A 22186-nucleotide genomic window follows, 5' to 3' on the forward strand; every position below is an offset into this window, starting at 1 on the left:
TGGAATACATAAAAACAAGCATAAGGATAACTTCACCTTACAAGTTAAAAAAAAAGTTACAATTATAAAATCTTGATAGCCTGAAGTGAGATGAGGTAAATGTATATATAATAATACTATAGATTTAAAATTTTTTTAAACAAGCAGGTCTTCAAAACCATCCAGTTAATCTAGTATTCTAAACTAAACTAAACTAAACTAAACCTTGGGTTTATATACCGCATCTTCTCCACAAACGTTGAGCTCGGCACGGTTTACAGGGGTTGGGATAGAAAGGAACTTCAATGGAATTATAGAAGTAAGTATAAAGAGAGGTTAGAGGGCTTAGTGTACCAGAGAGGGAAAGAAAAGTTACATTTTAGAGAATAGCCAAGTTTTCAGATGCTTACGGAATAGTTGAAGGGAGCTCAAGTTACGAAGTGGGGAGGTAAAATTATTCCAGAGCTCAGTGAATCTGAAGGGGAGGGAAGACCCTAGTTTACCAACATGGGATATGCCTTTTAAAGAGGGGAAGGATAATTTTAGTTTTTGGGCGGATCTGGTGGAATTTGGATTTGAGGAATTCCAGGATAATGGAATAAAAGGAGGAAGGATGCCGTGTAGGATCTTGAAGGTTAGGCAGGCGCATTTAAAGTGGACCCTGGAGATTACAGGAAGCCAGTGGAGCTTGGGCAGGAGTGTTGAGACATGGTCAAATTTACTTTTTGAGAAGATAAGCTTAGCCACGGTATTCTGGATTAGTTGGAGTCTATGGAGGCTTTTCTTTGTTAGGCTTAAGTAGATAGAGTTGCAATAGTCCAATCTGGAAAGGATGGTGGATTGTACGAGGACGGCAAAGTGTTTTTGATGGAAGCAGGACCTCACTTTCCTCAGCATGTGAAGGCTAAAAAAGCATTTTTTTGTCAAGGAATTGAGGTGGTCATTGAAGGATAGTGAGAAATCAATGGTGATGCCCAGAACTTTGCTTGAGAACTCCAACTGTAGTGAGGAGCCTGAGGACAATGGGATGGAGGTGGGTAGTTGGTCTAATTTAGGGCTGAGCCAAAATAGTTTTGTTTTGGACTTGTTCAGTTTCATTTGTACAGTGAGGGCCCAAGATTGGAGGTTCGTTATGCATGAGGAGATGTTCGCTGCAAGATTAGTGAGGTTCGAGTCGGTCTTGAGGAGGACCAGGATGTCATCGGCATAAGTGTAAAGTATTTCTAGGGGGGATAGGTGGAAGAGTTTCAGGGAGGACATATAAATGGTGAAAAGAATAGGAGATAGGGGAGAACCTTGCAGGACTCCACATGTCGTTTTCCATGGGGAGGATGAGGTGCCATTCTTGGTAACGGTGTAAGAATGGGAACGTAAGAAATTTGAGAACCAGTCAAGGACTGTAGAGCTAATGCCTATCTTGGAGAGTTGGAAGACTAGAATATCATGATGGACAACGTCGAAAGCTGCAGAAAGGTCGAATTGAAGGAGAACAGTGAATTTATTATGAGAATAAAGTTGTTGAACCTTAGAGATTAGTGAGGCCAATAGGGATTTAGTGCTGAAGTTGGGTCTAAAGCTATATTGATAGGGTAGGAGAATAGAGAATCTTTCCAGGTAGGATGAGAGTTGGGTGGATATGATAGACTCTAGCAATTTGGTTAGGAGAGGAATATTTGCTATTGGGCGATAGTTGGATGGTGTGGAGAGATCCAGGTCAGCTTTTTTCAGTAGGGGGGGTCAATGCAATATGTCCCATTTCTGGGGAGAAAAGGCCCGATAATAGGGCAGAGTTTATAAGTTTGGTAAGAGATGAGATAGCCTGTGCGGGAATTTTCTCAAATAGGTAGGATGGGAATGGGTCCAAGGTACAGTTGCAAGATTTCAGTTTCAGGCAGAGTTTAAGGACCTGCAATTCGGATACTTGCTCAAAGGCAGTCCAGGATCTGTTAACTGGGATAGGGTTGGAGACATTTGGGGTAGGGTTGGGAATGGCGGACACCAGAGAGTTGTAGGAGACTGCAAGCGGGAAGGAGCTTCTTAAGGTGGTGACCTTTCCATTGAAGAAGTTTGCTAGGACATTGGCTGATGGAGAGGAGGGGAGCATGGAGGAGTCATTTTTAGAAGTTAAGGAGCACCAGATGTTGAACAGCGCACTATTCTGGTTGTTCGATCTGGAGATCTTGTCACCGTAGAAGTTCTTCCTTGCTTTTATAAGTATAGTATTGTAGAGCTTAATATTGACCCTCCAGGTCTGTTTATCTGTAGGGGATTTAGATTTTTTCCAGATGCGTTCCAGAGATCGACATTTCTGTTTCAGTTCTCTGTGATATGGAAGGTACCAGGGGGCGTTACGGGAGTAGGAGATGGTTTTAGTGGAAAGTGGGGCGAGGGAGTGGTAGGTGGACTCTGAGAGGGTAATCCAATTGTGCCAGTTGGTTACTGAATCTACAGGCTTAGGCATGGAGGAGAATTGGTTGAGAAATTTGGTCCAGAACTGATCGCTTGAAATTTTTTTGCGGAAAGTAATGGAATTAGAGGTATGGGGTGAAGTCCCAAGGTGCGACATGAAAATGGGGAGACAGAAAGCTCCTAAGAAGTGGTCGGACCAGGGGACGTGATCCCAGCGGGTGTCGTCGGTTGAGGTTTTGTAAGCAGTAAGATTGAGGAAACTGATGAAGTCTAATGTGTGCCCTTTTTCATGGGTTGGAGAAGATGCAGAGGGGGGAAGCCTAGAGAGGTGAGGAAGCTATTAAATTCGGACGCGTCTTTGCTGGTGGTGTCGTCAAGGTGGAGATTGATATCCCCAATGATCAGTAGTCTTTGAAACTTAAGGAACGCATTTGTTATGGTCTCGAGGACGAGTTCGGAGGAGTTGCTCCAAGGGGTGGGTGGGCGATATAGTAATAAGATACCCAGTGGGTGTATATGGAGTTCATCGTTGACTGAGGCTAGCATATATTCTAGTGAGGAGTGGCTGCCCTTTTCGAGGAGCTGGACATCAAAGAAAGATTTGTATAAGAGTGCCAGGCCGCCTCCTTTCCAGTTTATTCTAGGTGAGAAGAGGCCTTGGTAGCCATGGGGGCATAGTTCGTTTTGTGTAAATAGATCGTCTTTAGTGATCCAGGACTCCTTGATGCAGAAGAATCCAGGGTCAAATCTACGAGAAGGTCCTTCAAAATTTGAATCTTGTTGCATGCGGATCTGGTGTTGCAGTAAAGTGTCGGGACTGGGGTGAGAGAGTCAGAGGCGTGGTTGGGAAGATTGGTGGGGAGCACAGGCTCTAAAGAGGCGTGGTTGACTTTGCGGGGGTGTTTATTGAAGGGGTGACTTCTAGTGCGCATCAACGTGGGGATTTTGAGACCAGGGCAGATATTACTGGCATTTGAGGAGTCCAGTAGATTGGGGGAGGGAGGTTTCAAGCAGAGGGTGGTCTTGAGAGATGAGCAGTGAAGGAGAAGAAAGAGCCAGAGGGGAGGCTTCATGGTGAGACTTGGGGAGCCTTTGGGGCTGGGAGGCAGGACTTGTTTGGATCGCGTGTAAGTAGTGTGCTAAGCAGAGGAGAGGCTTAGCGTCAGTTTAGGGGGAGGTCTAGGTACTTGTTTAATGTCTGAGATACGGATTGAAGAGGAGGACAGCACAGTATCTAGTAGAGGCTAATAAAACAAGAGCAGGGTGTGAATTGGGTGTCAGTTTTTTTTGTTTTTTTGTAATATTCATCAGAAGTAGAACTAAGCGATTAGAAGTCTACGCAGGGGAAACTGAGCATTAAGCCCAAGTCTTAGCAATGAATACAATTTAGCATCTAAAACAGTTTTCATGTAGGAACTTAAGCAAGGAGAAGCTTAAATTTTTCGTATAGAGACTTATACAAGGAGAAACTTAAGTTGGAGAAATTTAGCAAGGGGAAGGCTGCACTGTCGGGAAGCCTACGGCAAGGACTTAGATGGGCTGGAGTGGAGCAGGGTATCAGAGAGTGAGCTCAGGCAAGATCCTAGGAATGAGTACAGTTTAGCATCTAACAGTTTCCATGTAAGGATCTGAGCAAAATCCTGGCAGTGAATACAATTTAGCAACTGACAATTTAGTATCTAACAGGGTATCAGAGAGTGAGCTCAGGCAAGATCCTAGGAATGAGTACAATTTAGCATCTAACAGTTTCCATGTAAGGATCTGAGCAAGATCCTGGCAGTGAATACAATTTAGCAACTGACAATTTAGTATCTAACAGTTTAGCATCTAACAAATTTCAAGTCGGGAGAAGGGCAAGAGAAACTTAGACAGGGAAGGAGGAAGGAGGAACAAGATGGAGGAGAGCTTTCTCCTTCCTCAGCCTTGTGAAGACGCTGGGGGGGAGAGTCAGCCCTCAAAGGGCTGAAGAGAAGTGAAATGCAGCAGTGGGCAGATCAGCTCGAATCAATCCTGCACCGGCAGGAGGCTTTCGGCGGCCAACAATGGGCGGGAGAGAAGCAGGCTCAGGAAGGAGCAGCGGCAGGACCGGTCCTACCTGCACAGGCGGAGGAAGGAAGAGCAAGATGGAGGATAGCTTCCTCCTTCCTCTGCCTTGTGGAGTCCCTGGGGGGGAGAATCTATCGGCGGCCCTCAAGGGCTGAAGAGAAGTTAAACGCTGTGGTGAGCAGATCAGCCTGAATCGATCCTGCACAGGCAGGAAGGCTTTCGGCGGCCACACAATGGGCTGAAGAGGAGACGCTGTGGAGAATCTTTCGGTGGCCCTCGAAGGGCTGAAGAAGAAAGTCAGACGCAGCGGTGAGCAGAATCAGCCCGAATCGATCCTGCAACCGGCAGGAGGCTTTCGGCGGCCCACAATGGGCGGGAGGGAAGCAGGCTCAGGAAGGAGCAGCGGCAAGGCTGATCCCACCTGCACGGGCGGAGGAAGGAGGAACAAGATGGAGGATAGCTTCCTCCTTCCTCTGCCTTGTGGAGACGCTGGGGGGGAGAGTCAGCCCTCAAAGGGCTGAAGAAAAGTCAAATGCAGTAGTGGGCAGATCAGCTCGAATCAATCCTACTTTCCTTTATAGAACATGTGCCAATCAAGTGCTTTTTTGTATGCATGTGTAGAATTACCCACCTATTCTTTGTAGATTACTTGAAACTCTATAATTCTGGTGATAAACAATTAGCAGAAAAAGTCAGTGTAACAGTATCTGACTGACTTCTGTCCTGGATAAATGTGCTAAGGTAATTTCCTTAGCAGAAAATTTTTTTTTTTTAAATTATATTTTTATTGTTTTCAACTTAAATTTCAAGTATTACACTTGTACAGAAAGCAAGAATAGAATGGATATCAAATACAATAGTAATATAATTCCTAAGTTAACAAATATACTATTTATGCTCAAGTCCACAAATTAAGATCCAAGAATTAAAGAAACTTGGCGAATAAATAAAAAAAAAAGAACAGTAATAATAACAGAAAACTGAGAGCTATAGCATTGAGATAGGGGTCACAATATCTAAATTATAGGGCTCAAAGATTGTTAACATTCAGACGAGACATAGCCACGAAGTTGGTCAGTTGTGATGGTTCAAAAAACACATATTTAAACGTACGATAATATACAATACACTTACACGGATATCTCAAATAAAAAGTTGCCCCCAACGATAAAACCCCAGGTTTCAAAAGAAGAAATTCACGGCGGCGCCTTTGCATCTCCCGTGCCAGATCTGGGAACATTAATATTTTATAACCAAGAAAGCTTTTTTGTCTATTTTTAAAGTAAAGTTTTAACAACTATGTTTTGTCAATTGGCAAAGCTAAAGTGATAATCATAGTGGCTGGTGATGCTAAATCCTTCTCAGATGTTTCTAAAACCTGTGAAATATTTAAAGGTTCTTGATCTGAAGATTTTACTTTTGGTTGTTGATTTTGTTCTTTATCAGGCAAGTAATAAACCCTTGAAAATGGTGGTAATGAATCCTCGGATATCTCTAAATTTTCCATTAGATATCTCTTAAGCATATCTCTAGGTGTTACTAACTCGAGTCTTGGAAAATTAATTAACCTTAAATTATTGCTACGTGAGTTATTCTCAAGCATTTCAATCTTCTTCCTTAGGTTAATATTGTCTTTAACTAAGGTCTCTTGAATTTGTTTCGATGATTCAATTTCTTTTTCTATTTTTTGAATTGATGATTTAGAAGTATTTGTTTCTTCTCTTAAGTTCTTCAGTTCCTTATCATGTTCCTTAATTTTCTCTTCAATTTGTTGAAATGTAGGAGTAATATTTTTAACAAAACCAGCCATTAAGTCCCAAATAGAGTCTAAAGTCACTACTGCAGGTTTAATCAGTACAATTGGAGTTTGTGTAAGTGTAAATTGCTCACCGTCCTGAAGTCCTTCGAGGGGAGTCTTCTGTCCTTCCCCCTCATATTGAGATGGTGTTCCCCCAGACATCTCCATGGGAGCCCTAGAAAGGTGGGCCCCAACCTCCAAGCTCTCCAGTAAATCCTTCCTTGCCTCTGGAGAGGAGAAAACCAGTGAATCCGGGGTTTCCCCGCCCCTAGGAGAACTGGTCGTCTGGGGCTGCGGGGGCGGTGCCCTAACGTCAGGGCTCAGCATGGTATCGGGCCCAGGAGTATCCACAACGGGTTCCTGTGTCCTCTGCGGGCCGCCATCCGACGTCGCTGTGGCCTCTTGCATGCGCCTCAGGAGTTCTTGTATGTTTCCGAGACCCGGGGCTCCAGGACGCCGCGAGGCAGAAGCGGCACTCCGGCCCCGTCTCTTCGGCATCGCGGTAAGTGAAAACCGCTAGGAAAAATTCAAACGAATGCAATCCTGGGACACGCAGCTCAGCGCGTCCTGCTCTCAGATCGCCATCTTGGATCAGCCCTTTTTCCTTAGCAGAAAATTTGAGGAAAGTTAAGAACAGCTCTTTGAACAAGAAGTATTGTATACTCGTGTATACTGTACACACACACTTAGAAACAGAAGAAGATGCCACAATCCAGGACAAATCACAGAGAGAAAAGATCAGCAAAGATTACTCTAGGACAGGGGTAGGCAATTCCGGTCCTTAAGAGCCGGAGCCAGGTCAGGTTTTTAGGATATCCACAATAAATATGCATGAGATAGATTTGCATCTCAAGGAGGCAGTGCATGCAAATCCATCTCATACATATTCATTGTGGATATCCTGAAAACCTGACCTGGCTCCGGCTTTTGAGGACCGGAATTGCCTACCCCTGCTCTAGGAGATGAAAATGAGTACCGAATACTCCATTAACATCATGGAATAAGATACAAGCTGTTAATCAGCTGGAAATTCTTTACTCTAGCATAGCTTTGGGATTATAGACTATGCTCTTTAAAATCTTGAAAAACTGGATGCATTTTTTTTTTTTTTTTTATTAATTTTCAAATATTAACAGTGCATTGCAAAAATTTTAAACATAAACGAATCAGGAAAAGCACTTTAAATATACAAACATTCTGAAAACAATCATTTTATCCCCCCCTTCCTCCCATTCATCCATAAAAGTATAACCACATATAGAATTTCAATAAACTAAATACAAGAAATAATGATGCCTTCCCACCTCCCTCCCTCTCACCCTGGATGTGTAAGGAATTAACTAAAAAGAAAAGGTACATGACAACTAATGTGATTCAACAAATGATGTCAACGGGCTCCATACCCTTCTAAATGCATTACTATATCCCAAATATTCAGCTTTCATTCATTCATATTTGTAACTGCAACATACGTTCGCCCACCAAAAAGTATAATTAAGTCTCTCATACCTCTTCCAATTGCATGTAATCATCTGCATTGCTATTCCCATCATTATTAAGAAAAGCCGTCTTTTATAACGATCCAAAGAAGGTTTAACATGTAGTAAAGTACCACAAATTATGGTTTCATAAGTCAATGGTATCGATGACCCAAGTACAACATTAATGTGTTGATACTCAACACATGAGATAGTCGCATAGGGGACATAAGTTTCCATTTTAAATATAGCCAATCCGGGAGAGGCTCCATGAGCTCAGGGAGGATCCAATACATACCCTGATGCATTATATAGGCCTGATGGTACCTATAAAAGTTAGGAAAATTTACCCCTCCCGCCTCAGTAGCCTATTCTCACGGTGGCCAATCCAGGTCACTAGTACCTGGCCAAAACCCAAGGTGTAGCAATATTCCATGCTACCAGTACAGGATAAGCAGTGGCTTTCCCCATGTCTTTCTCAATAACAGACTATGAACTTTTCCTCCAGGAACTTGACCAAAACTTTATTAAAACTAGCTACGCTATCATCTCTTACCACATCTTCTGGCAACATGTTCCAGAGATTAACTATTCTCTGAGTGAAAAAATTTTCCTCCTATTGGTTTTAAAAGTATTTCCCTGTAACTTCATTGAGTGTCCCCTAGTCTTTGTAATTTTTGACGGAGTGAAAAATCAATCCGCTTGTACCCATTCTACTCCACTCAGGATTTTGTAGACTTCAATCATATCTCCCCTCAGCTGTTTCTTTAAGTGACATCTGTGATAATCTATAATAATAAAACCCTTAGCGCACATGCGCACTTGAAACTCCTTGCCTCCGCATGCGCAGTAGAATAGAACTCTCTCCTGCGGTGGTTTCCCCATTGCCCTCCCTCAGCAACGCTGCAAGTCTGGAGTCAGTGTGGTTTCCCCATCGCCCTCCCTTTGCGACGCTGCGAGCCTTGAAACTCTGTACCTCCGTTGCTGCGGGGGTGAGTGAAACTGATAGCGGCGGAGGAAGCGGAGCCACTTGCCGGACCTGCTGGGAGCTGACAATTGGGATGTGTAAGAGAAGGGGGCTGGGGGCAGAAAACAGGATATGTGTGAGAAAGAGGGGAGACTGCAAAAGGGACATGTGAGAAAAGGGGGCTGGGGCTGGAGGCTGAAAGGGAAAAGATGGGAGAAGGGGTATGGGGGGGCTAAAAAGGGGTTTGTTAGCTGGGGCTATAAAAAAGGTACATGTGAGGGAAAGAGGTTTTAAAGGAGTGGTTCTTCGGAAAAGAGACCCGATGTAGGAGGCTTAGACAGTTTGGAGAAGAGGGCTGGAGCTTGGGAATGCAAAAGATGAGTTGTGAGAGAAGAGGTCTGGGTCTGGATTTGGGGGCTAAAAAGGGAGACAGGTGTGATAAGGAGACTAGGGCTAGAACTGAGGTCTAGAAGAGCAGGTATGAGAAGGAGGTTAGGGTCGGGGGCTATAAAAAGGGAATGTGTGAGAGAAGAGCTGGAGATGAAAAAAGGGGGAGGTGGGAGAAGGGGGCTACAAAAGGGGACATGTGAGAGAAAAGGACTGGGACTGAAGCTGGGGACTAAAAAGGGAGCATATGAGAAAAGGGCTGAAGATAGGAGCTGGAAGAATAAGTAAAGATGCAGAAGCAAAGGTTGATGGGGAAAGGGGGAATGGAGAGGGAGTTCTATGGAGCTGAAGGACAGAGAAAGGGGGCAGAATTTTAAGTTGGTGAAAGAAGGTGGAAATAGGGAAGGTAAAAGGGGAAATGGGAGCCTGAATATGGGGGTAAGACATAAGAAGAATAGCCATACTGGATCAGACTAATCTATTCTAGCACCTGTTAGTGTAACGGGCTTAAACACTAGTTAATCATAAAACCTGAACACCTGCTGGCAATATTCCCCTGGTGGACATGCCAGAACACTGAGTCTGAACAGCTTCACTAGCTCCAATCTGTGTACTTATGCAATAGAGCAATGAACCCTTTAACTAATAATTAAATAGGTGCACCCAGTCCACAGCCTGCTCAAGACTGCCCTATTACCGAGCATCCATCTCATTTTCTCTAAATTTTATTTTATTTTTAAACCATTTGCCCAGATCACAACAGCAAAGATATTACTTGTCCAAATAACTTCCCACGCTCTTATGGGCTCAGAAATACCATGAATTCCAAGGCAGGGGTAAGCCATTAATTCCCATCGCAAAGCAATTTCAAACCATAGAAAAGGAACATAAGAAGAATTGCCATACTGGGATAGACCGTAGGTCCTTAAGGGCCCGCATCCTTTTTCCATCATACTGGTGCAGACCATAGGTCCATCAAGCCCCGTATCTTGTTTCCAACAGTGACCGGCCCCACCCTCAGCACCAAGTTGTATCCCTCTAAGCCTGCTAAGAAATACCACACCTGCCCAAGGATAGGAATATGACCCTAAGGACCCATAGACCCAGGAAGGCCTAACGTGACCTAACCACGTGAGCAAAACAAAACTGCAGACGGGTGTACAATGATGCAGGCATAGTTTATTATGTCAATAAATGGAATGTGGTTAAAAACACCTAAAAACAGACAAACCAGGGGACCCGACATAGTCCATGTTTCGGAAAACACGCCTTCATCAGGGGTCCCAAGTAGAGAAAGGAATCAGTTAAAACTGCAAACAAGCTATGGCCTTAATGGAAACAAACTCCGGAGATCAGACTCCCGCCTATGCATTGGTCTCTGGATACAAATTAAACGCATCAAAATCTGAGATACTGCCGTTAAATTGTGTTCAAGACAAGCATGAAATGGACTTGCATGGTTTTCTTTGGAATCCAACTAAGATTAAATATCTGGGTGTTTATGTGGGCCCCACCTTGGAAGATATGGAGCATTACAACACAGAATATATTATCCACTCAGAAATGGCCCCCGCTCAAATTGACCTGGTGGGGACGACTGGACACCATTAAGATGATGCTACTCCCCCAAATAAATGATATTTTGAGCTTGGTTCCTTTTTTGTTCAAACGACATATGTACCATGACATTGAAAGTTGTTTGAGTGCATTTTTATGGCAAAATAGACAACCTTGAATTGCATTACATAAATTGAAGCAACCCAAAGAGATAGGGGGAGTAAACTTCCCTGACTTCTTGCACTACCACCAAGCTTCTATCTTGTGACATGGATCGTTGTGGTTGGATACTGACACCACCCATAATTCTCCTGTCTGGTTACAATTGGAAAAAAGTCTGCCTGGTCACTCTCGCCTTGTCTACATTCTATCTACTCCATTATGAGTAAAGGATAAACAGCATCCCATTTACTACTCTACTTACAAAGTTCTCAAAGCCTACGACAACTTGATGGAAATTAAATGGCATGAATCTCGTCAAATTTTACTGTGGCATAACGGTCATATTAAGATACAGGACAGATCACTTGATTGGAAGCTGTGGCAGAATTGTGGCATCTGGACTCTTCAAGATTTAATAAAGGATTCCCAATGGATGTCCTTTAAGGACCTTCACATTCATTACAATTTGTTGCCTCATCAACAGTATCACTGGATACAGCTGAGACACTGCTTGAAAGCTCTTTATCCGGATGTGGGGAAATTGAAAACTACTCCAGAACTGATTTCTCGAACATCGCTAATTAATAACAACAAAAAAGAAGTTTCTTCAAGATGGAATGTCCTCATGAGAAAATCTTTGACTTCCTCCCTGTCGAACATGATGAATGCATGGCATGAATATTTGGGACTTTCATTAGAAGATGCCTGGAAAAATTTGTTTAAATCCTCTTGATCTGCCAGCGTTCTTCAATCTATGCTCTTCCTGCTGCATAGAACTCACTGGACCCCAATTAAGGTAACAAAATTTTCAAATGGACTATCTTCCATATGTTGATCTTGTAACTCGCAGGAGGGCACATTAATGCATCTGATCTATGATTGTGCACATTTAACAGGTTACTGGAATAAAATATTGGAAACCATTTCTAAACTCTTACACATACAATAACCTTTGAGTTTGCGCATTATTATATTAGGTGATCATGGCCTACTACATACGCTGTCTGATCATAAGGCGTGACTGCTTAACATCTTGATATGCCTGGCCCTTAAAAATATATCAAATGGTATATCTTCAGTTTAAGTCTACACTGGTGGCGAAAGTGCTCAATGCCTTAACCCCTTATCAACACTAGACTGAATTTTCAAGCAAATATAGCTGAATAGGGGAAAAATGCCTCAGAAGCTGCAAGGCAAATATTGCTCTGGAGCTATGAAGGGGAGCTTAAATTGCTCTTTAACTCTCCTCCAGCATTCTATCATTGGCAAAACAACCCCTGTATTATGCTATGTATGATAGTACAAAAAACAAGCAGCACTTATCTTTGCCTCAGCGTGGCTGCTACTTCCTCACTGAATCAATAAAAGCCAACGATGGCCAATGTTTAATGATCTGCCGATCATTTCTTCAGGGCTCTTAAGTGTTAGCATTGACATCAACATGATGATGTCATATATGCACATGGCATCATCACATCGATGTTTGCATATTTCTGGATGCCCTCGAGCTTCAACCCCTAGTTTAATGTGCCACGGTTTTGGAAAGTTTGCAAGACACTGCTATAATGGAACCAAGACCCTATTCTCTGTTATAGAATACTAGCATAATCCAATATTAGTATTCCTGAGATCTAGGCACCTGCAATTACATCAGTTATAGAGCTGTTGTAAGTGTGAACACCTAAATGCTACTGTGGTACATGTAATTTACACTATTTTGTAAGTTGTGCACATAAGTGAGAGCCCAGTCTATGTCCTGCCCATGCTCCATCTATTTGTATGTCCTGCTTGCAAATATGCATATATTCCAGATACATTCTCACAGATCTTAGATGTAAACAAAGACAAGATCACAAAAAAAACAAAATTCCAGTGATGTGGAATGAGCTAGATATGGGGTGTCAGATTGACCGCTTGAAGTGAAAAACACCTCAAAGGTCTATCAAATCTTCATTCGTCCCCTATATCTTTATCATAGTCAAATTTTTATACTTTTTTTGCGTTCATTTTTTATATATAAATGCACTTTTCAACTGTTCATAATAAGTTATATAAAAAGATAACTTAGCTTCTTTCAATTGATTATTTAGGTCATGTTGTTTTGAATATGCTTTCTCCAGCGTTCAAAATAGATCGCTCCCCTGCCAACGCGTTTCGCCGATCTTTATCAAGGCATGGGGTTCTAGGGAAAACACACAAAGCATCCTGTTAAGACCTACCATTAAAACTTGAGAATACTATTCAATTACTATTTTAAAAGCGTTATTAACAAGCACATACCTGTATCATTGAATGTACCTAACTTTTAAGTCCAGCGGCATCCGAAAGATGGCCGCAGCGTTTATCCACTCACTGAAATAGTAACTACCACTGACGTCATATCCGCAAGTCAGTAACTAAGATCAACTTGCGCTAGCCAATCAGCTGTTTCATTTAACCCCTCCGGGGCCATGGAGTTCAACATGAACATCCAGCGAAGTTCTTTTAAATTGAGGTTTTTTTCAACGTTACCACCCTCCCACCCTACTGTGATACTATCCAACACTCTCCACTTAAGATCTTTTAAAGTATGGCCACACAATTTCCAATGACGTACCAATGGAGAAGTTTCATTTCGGGTATGAACCCGAGATTTATGTTCTGTCAACCTTATTTTTATAGATCTTGAAGTACGACCGATGTAAAGTTTTGGGCATGGACATTGTATGCAGTAAATGACCTGGCTAGAATTACAATTTGTTAAGGCTCTGGAGTGATAAGAGACCCCTGTGATGGGATGAGTCCATAATTCACCAGGGATCGTAAAAGGACACCATTGACAACGTCTGCAGGGGAGGTGACAACCTTTAATCTTAGGAGTCAGATTTCTAATGATGCTATGGTTAACATATTCACCTATATTTTTTTGTCTTTTATAGGAACAGATTGGGTGATTTTCGAGCAAGGGAATAGCTAACCTAGCTACATGCCAATGTTTAGTAATGATTTGGGAGATCTTAAGAGCCAGAGTGGAATATTGCTGAATAAAGACAATATTCTCATCAGAATTAGACAATCGATTGTTCTCCTATAGCAGCCATTCACGGTGAGCACACTTCGCCCGGGTGTAGGCTCTTTTTACTACATCATATGGATAGCCGCGCTGATAGAAGCGTCTCTTCATAATTTTAGCTTGCATACGGTATTCTTCTATGGAATAGCAGATCCTCCGCAAGCGTAAAAATTGGCTAATAGGGAGACTCCTCCGAAGTCCAATAGGGTGAAAGCTATGGAAGCGGAGCAGGCTGTTACGATCTGTGCTTTTCCGGTGGAGAGTAGTAATTAATTTCCCGTGGTCTTTAATAATTCTGATGTCTAAAAAGGCTAGTTCGTGAAAGTCCTTTGTAGCTGTGAATTGAATGTTTGAATCTATTGAATTAAGGTCATTCACGAACCTGTCAAAATTGGCTTCAGTCGATGACCAAATACTAAAGATATCATCAAGATATCGCTTCCAAATGACCATATGTTTGAACAGCGGCATGTGATATATCTTCTCCTCCTCCATGCTAGCCATAAACAAAGTGGCTAAACACCTTTGAGGTGTTTTTCACTTCAAGCGGTCAATCTGACACCCCATATCTAGCTCATTCCACATCACTGGAATTTTGTTTTTTTGGTATATTCCAGATAGGCACATATTTACAGAATAGTACTTAGATGGAATGTTGCACTCATGCAGGTTTATGCTAGTATTCAAAGTATTTATGCAAATAATGTGTGTGAAAGCTAGCACCTAGTTTATAGAACTGTTCATCATATGACAATCAAACCTGGACATATAATTATAGGTGAATTGAAACTGAAAAATGAGGGATTGGTAGTTGTAGCCCAAAGGAAGTGATTATGGATATGATTGTCCACCACAAGCTAAACAATTACTCATCTCATAGCTGACCGTAAGCTCTGAAGGCAGACAACTTCTATTCAGAAAGGCACAAATACAGTACATTGGCACATCTCATCCGTTGGAAGTTAAGTAAACATTACAACATGGGATCATGAGATATACAAAAGACAAGCCTATGACATTCCAATTCCAACAAATATAAAGGCTGATGCAAGAAAACTGGACATCATGGCAAAAGGAGAAAAACACTAGAATGGCACCGATTATAGAGGCGAGAACGTTCGCTTTGCGGGACCCCCTAAGAACCACAGTCAATGCTCCCTCCTGACGAAGCAGATCGCGAATCTCGAGTAGAGGGGTTACAAGTCTGGATATCTTTTTGAGTGATCTGAGTTTGGTGAAAACACGAGTGCAAGAAATTAATGTGACACCATCCTTTTCAGGAATCCAAATACGACTAAGATAAGTAAAAATTGTGGTGAATAATTTGCTTTGGATGTTTAAAAAGCAATTAAAAAGGCGGTGTACGGGACCTAACAGTGCCATTATGGTCCCTTCAAACAACTTGCGCTTGTACTGTTATTTGTACTAATAAGCACTAAAGTTGGTGATGTGAGCCCTTTATTTGTACTTTATATGTACTTATATGTTTATGTTATAATTTTTTTGTACATTGAAATTTGACTTGAGGAGAAGCTGTAGTGGGGAAGGAACTGTTCACATCAGCCTTTGGAACAAATGTAAATTTATTAAAATGTTTAAATCATTATACTTATTTATATACTACTTATAGCCTAGGTTGTTTATATTCAGGTACTCAAGCATTTTTCCCTATCTGTCCTGGCAGGCTCACACTCTTCCTAATGTACTTGGGGCAATGGGGGGAGTTAAGTGACTTGCCCAGGATCACAAGGAGCAGCATGGGATTTGAACCTACAACTTCAGGGTGCTGAGACTGTAGCTCTAACCACTGTGCTACACACTCCCACAGAGAGCAACAAAGTGTCCTTAATCCTTTTTTGCTGGATCCCATTTGTTCCAAAGGCTGATGTGAACAGTCCCTTCCCCACTTCTTTTTGTGTTGGGTTCTGTTATTCGTCGGGTTGCTTTTTCCTTTCTGTTGTGGAATGTATTGATTATAGAGGCGTCAGATCCAAGCATAATTCTGTGAATTGGGTAGAGAGCAATGCTTCCTCTTAGGACTGGCTGGGGTGTGCAAATTCTTTTTGTGTGAGCAACAAGTTCTAAAAGCCAACAGGTTTTGTTCCCAATATTAGCAATATATTTCTGTATATAGTACAAAAAGCCATCACGCATATAGTAATTGATTTTGTTTGGTTTAATTAAATTATTATAGTTTAAACCTTGAACGAGAGCAACAGTGTCAAGTAAACAGGCATTTGGAGATACAGATCCCCCATAAGAACCATAGAAGACACATGTTGTTTCTGAGCAACAATGCCAAATAAAGGGTTAATTTTGTTTGAAAGTCAGGTTATCAGTATTTTTTGTGAGCAACCATGTAACATGTAACCATGTAAAATGTATGAACAATTGCTCATATGCCCCTCTTATAGGGAACATAGGTGGAGAGGGAGAAGATCCTTAAATACCAAGGAATACAGTTAGAGACTAAGAAAAAGTGACAGAAAGATTCAGAAATATTTCCCACTGTATTGGGAAATGGAGGCTTAATTAAAAAGAATTTTCAAGCATACTTGGATAGGTTGCCTATACATGTTAAATCTTATGAACCCAGAAGGAAGCTCTCTATGACCCGATTCAAGTCTACCTTGAGCAACAGCAGTAAATTTGAGAGATTAAGATCATACCCAGCACAGAAGTAAGGTCCATTAACATCATAATATGTACTAACAAATCCATTTGGAATTCTTGCCCTTATGATATTCTCTTTCTTGGTGATCTCGCTCTTCTAAATTTATTATGTTACCCATATGGGAATGTGAGGTGCAGTGGTTAGAGCTACAGCCTCAGCACCCTAAGGCTGTGGGTTCAAATCCTGGGCAAGTCGCTTAATCCCCCCACTCTCCCAGGTACATTAGACAGAGTGTGAACCTGCTGGGACAGACAGGGGAAAATGCTTGAGTACCTACATGTAAACCACTTAATCTATAATGTAATGTAATGTAATTTATTTCTTATATACCGCTACATCCGTTAGGTTCTAAGCGGTTTACAGAAAATATACATTAAGATTAGAAATAAGAAAGGTACTTGAAAAATTCCCTTACTGCCCGAAGGCTCACAATCTAACTAAAGTACCTGGAGAGTAATAGAGAAATGAAAAGTAGAGTTAGAGGAAAATATATATATATATATAATAATATATAAATAAATAAATAATATATAAATAAGTATGCCTTTAAAAAAAATGGAACAATGCAAAAATGATGATTATGCATAGATCATTTTTATTGCATTTCACTATTATCCCATCAGAAATGACCTCAACCTCTTTCAAATTCAGTACCATAATTTTCAAGATCCTGATGGGCCTTGCCCTCACTTTACTCAGATTTGATCTAATTAGGGTAGTTCAGTGAAAGTTGTTGTGCCTTCAGATAGACAGATGAATTGAATCATTGTGATATGCTGTAGAAAAGTGGTCCAACCCCAGCGCAGATCCCAAGATTACCTGTTTTAAGGGAGTGGGTGGTACATGGCTAGGTTCCCAGAGGATCACTCCCTCACTGAGAATGAGCTACCTTAGGGTAGGTGGAGTACACCTGCTGAGTTAGAACGGTGGGGCTCAGGCAGGGAGGTGATTAAATACCCTGAGACAAGATTTCTCGAAGGGAGTAGTAAGAGAGGGCCACGTCAAGAAGCATTGAGGGAGCAGAACTGAGAGAAGGCCAACAAAGATACACAGAGAGAGAAGGCTAAAGCAGTGGCTTAGTAAGGGTGAGAGGCGCCCAGGGCAATGTCGTCGTCCCCCCTCCCCACCACGCTTGCCCCCTTCCCTTTCCCCGTTCCTTTTTGACTTCTCTGGCATGAGCAGCATGCCCACGTCGGTGTCGACTCGCCCTTTGATATCACTTCCTAGGCATGGGTCCCGGAAGTGATGTCAGCGAGCACGCCGATGCTGACGTGGGCAGCAACCTTGCACTAGGGAAGTAACAAAGATACAGGGGAAGGCAAAGGGCATGTGTGCGCGGCAAAAAGAGAAGTAGAGTGGGCGGAGAGGAGGAGGGGTGCCACGCTCTTAGGAAGACTGGGCCTGAGGCGGACCGCCCCCCCCTTACTACGCCACTGGGCTAAAGTACCTGAGGGAAGTACCATGGAAGAGAAGCAGCATGAGACTAACCCCCCTCTTCTATTAAACTGCGTTAGCAGTTTGTAGCGCAGAGAGCCGCACTGAATGGCCCACAGGAACTCTATGAGCGTCGGGAGCAGCGCGGGCCTTTCAGCGCGGCTCACCGTGCTAAAAACCTATGGCAGTTTCGTAGAAGAGGGGGTAAGAGTTTCCCTGGGGGATGGGAATTATAAGTAGTCTACTCAGTAGGAGAGAACCTTGCAGGGTATTCCTAAAGTATATGAATTTGATGTGTGTACAGAAGAGACCTAAAGTGACATTAGTTGCCTGCCCCATGAAAAGTATTTACTGAGACTCTATTGAGAGAGGGAGAGAGAGAGACTCTACTTCAAAGGACTAAGCCTGTGAAATAACAGAGCTGACTACAGCCTCTTCTGTGTACCCAGAGCACCTTTGACTTTTACTTGCAACCACTGCCATATTTGTGTAAGGTCTGCCATATTTGTGTAAGGTCCTGCAGCCAGCCGCTAGTCAAGCTTCCATACCTGTATTGAAAAAAATATTGAATTCAGACATTTTCTATTATATCATAGGGTGGAATTTACGTGTTAACGCTACTGGATACGTTTGCTGCTGGGACATCAATCTTGTTTGCAGTTTTGATAGAAGCTGTTGGAGTATCATGGTTCTATGGTAGGTGTCGGTCTTTCATCATTTGGATGGAAGCCCTAAGCAGTGCATTACTTGGAATGGTTCTGTTTTTCACTGTACTGTAATAAAAGCAAAAATATAAGAGAAATATAACTGTATTGATTTTATTTTAAAATATTGTGGGGCTTCTGTACTAATCCATCTTAACATGAGCATTATAGATAGCAAGGCACTATACTATCAGTTATTATGGTGGTTAGGGGATAATTGTATAACAGCACATAGAATTAGACCACACGGTCTTAGGCCACCATGTAGATGGGATGCTGGACTTGATGGACCATTGGTTTGACCAAGTAAGGCTATTCTTATGTTCTAATGCAATACCTGATAAACCAGTCTAATGATATTATTAAGTGGCTTATGCACTAACGTACTTATCTTAGAAACAATATCTGGGTTTTAGATGTATTCCAGTCATATACACGCATATGTGAATTATCCAGTTAAGAGCTATTCTGTAAGTATACACCTGTCTTTCATGGCGCATACTTTACAGATGTATTTACAAATGTGGAATCGGGGCAGTTTGTGGCCAAAATGTCCACTGCCATGTATAAATTATGGAATACTGTAATTACACATATATCTCAACAATCTACACATGGACCTTTATACCAGCTCTATGGCGGGCATGCTTGCACATAACAAATGCTCCTTAATGCGCTCCTTTGTGCGATCCTGCAGTGCATTAAGCTAATCACCAATAGGTTCATTATTCAAAATATCACTCCTCTGATCTTATTAGGTTTCTTTTTCTCTTCATTGATTAATTTTCCTTTAAATACAAATAATTTTTTCTCAACTATAAAACTAGATCATTATTCTTTTTCTACTATGGATGAAACCAGGTTACCAATTCAAGTTGTTTGGGGGAATAGACCTTATAAATCTGATCATATGAAAAAGATCCCTCGTTCCTTTGAACGTCAAAATATTTGGTTAAAACCATCATTCTCAGATTCTTCACACAAACACTTTAATATTAGTTTTATAAATATACGTTCCATTAAATCAAAATATCATTTGATACATGACATCGTCGTACAACAAAATCTTGACATACTCTGTCTAACAGAAACTTGGCTCTCCACTGGTGAAGAGGCATATCTATCTTATGCTTGTCCACAAGGCTATTCATTTTTTTTTAACCATCGTAGCAAAAAAAGAGGAGGTGGGTTAGCTATTATCTTTCGAGACTCATTACTGATACAAGTTGATTATTCACCAAAAAATTCCGTAATTGAATTTTTACAATGCTCCTTATTGACAAAGCCTAGGACTGAAATGTTATTAATATATTTACCACCTCCTGTCTCAGCTGATACTGTCACCCAGCTACAATCTTTACTTTTTGACTTCTGTAGCTCTACATTAAATCCAATAGTTTTGGGAGATTTTAATATACATTTCGATGAACCTAATAACAATTATACAAGAACCATTCTGACACACATAAACCAACTGGATCTCCATCCTGTAATTTCTCAACCCACTCATCAGGCAGGTCACACTTTGGATATGGCTCTAATATCAAAAACCACAAACAATATTTTGTCATTAAATAACTGTTCTGCAGTTCCATGGTCTGATCATTATTTAATCTCATTAACATATAACTTCATTCATTGTACTAATAATAATCTAAAACATCAAATAATAAATTTTAGAAACTACAATAACGTTAATATAGAATCTATTCTTTCTTCATTTGAAATTGATTTAACAAAATCAGATTCAATAGATGAATTAGTAAATGTATGGAATGTAGCTCTTGTAAAATTCTTAGAAAAAGTAATCCCTCTTCAAACAAAGACAATTTCTAAACGTAAACTTCACAATCCCTGGTTCTCATCAGAATTAAATCTAATTAAACAACAAGTCCGATCTCTAGAACGTGCTTGGAAAAAAAAATAAAACCTTAACAAATTTACAATTGTTCAAGGAACAAATTATATATTACAAATCAAAAATAAATCAAGCAAAAATGCAATATTACTCAGAGAAAATAACAAAGGCCAAAAATCCATCAATGTTATATAAAATATTAAAAAGAATATCAATTTCAACTAGTAAGGAGAAGTCAAATGAAAATAATAACACACTTACAGCACAAAAATTGGCAGATCACTTTACAGAAAAAATTAAAATAATAAGAAACTCCTTTGTAATAAATCAACAAGGTAACATTGTTCATGATCAGTTAAAAACTGAACTTTCAACCTCAAAATGCTCTAAGTTTAAACTTCCAAGCCAAAAAGAAATTGAGTCGGCTATTAAATCTATCAATATTAAAAGCTCAAAAGCAGATCTTCTTCCCCCGTTCATTCTGAAACAATACTTTCAAATTTTTGGACCAGTTATTCATACTTTAATTACAGAAAGTTTGATCCAAAGTAAAGTACCAAAAGACTGGAAAAAATCAATAATTCGTCCAATTCTCAAAGATAATAATGCTAGTAGTACAGATCCAACAAACTATAGGCCCATATCTAATATCCCTTTTCTAGCCAAATTAACGGAAAAGATAGTTTATACCCAAATATTAGATTTTGTGGAAAAAACAAACGTTCTCCACCCTAATCAAACAGGTTTTAGAGAACATCACAGCACAGAATTATCACTAGTTGGTTTAACTACATCCATTCATTATTTTCTTGACCATCACAAAACTACTTTATTAATTTCACTAGATCTTTCCGCAGCATTTGATACAATTGATCATAAACTTCTCATAAACCGACTTCAATCTATTGGGATCACGGATCAAATTCTTTCTTGGTTTAATTCTTATTTTATAGATCGCTCTTCATCTGTTTTCTTTAAAGAATCTATATCTAATCCTATTTCATCCACTTTCGGTGTTCCTCAAGGGTCTATTCTTTCTCCTCTACTATTTAATATCTTTTTAGCACCACTCCTTACATTGTGCCAATCTATAGGTTTTCAAGTTTTCGGATACGCTGACGATATTCAGCTGTTACACCCTGTAGATACGGATAATATTTCAGAAATACATGAAATTAGTAAGAAACTCGATCAAGTTCAAGATTGGCTAAATACTAATAAACTGGCCCTTAATATAAAAAAAACAAATTTGATGATTTTTCCTTGGAAGGATAATCCCACACTTGTCACCCCTATTACTATAAGAAATATCCCTTTACAGATAGTCAATAAAACGAAAATATTAGGAGTAATTGTTGATTCCAAATTAAACTTTCATGACCATATAAGTTATATTGTTAAAACTTCATTCTACAGATTACGACAAATTAGATCCATTTCAAAATTTCTGAATGCACAATCTTTAAACATTCTTATCCACTCATTAGTCATATCAAAAATAGATTATTGTAATTCTCTTTTTAGAGGTATTGCATTAAATGAAATCAAACGTTTACAAATTATACAGAATGTCTCTATAAAACTCATTACAAAATCTAAAAAATTTGATCATGTTACTCCCCTACTTGAAAAGGCACATTGGCTACCTGTCATCCATAGAATAACTTATAAAATCTGTTTA

The 22186-nt window shown here is 40.5% G+C and overlaps 1 protein-coding gene across 2 annotated transcripts in view; it reads left to right on the forward strand.

Annotated features, from left to right (window-relative positions):
- The window catches only part of SLC6A2 (solute carrier family 6 member 2), a 269420-nt gene that overhangs the window by 201611 nt on the left and 45623 nt on the right, over window positions 1-22186 (forward strand). For both annotated transcript variants that reach the window (XM_033943527.1, XM_033943528.1), the window contains one exon: window positions 18540-18639. In XM_033943527.1, coding sequence (XP_033799418.1) covers window positions 18540-18639 — 100 coding nt within the window. The remainder of the gene's footprint in view (window positions 1-18539; window positions 18640-22186) is intronic.

The sequence above is a fragment of the Geotrypetes seraphini genome, chromosome 4, assembly GCF_902459505.1.
Source record: "Geotrypetes seraphini chromosome 4, aGeoSer1.1, whole genome shotgun sequence".
NCBI classification, from domain to species: Eukaryota; Metazoa; Chordata; class Amphibia; order Gymnophiona; family Dermophiidae; genus Geotrypetes; species Geotrypetes seraphini.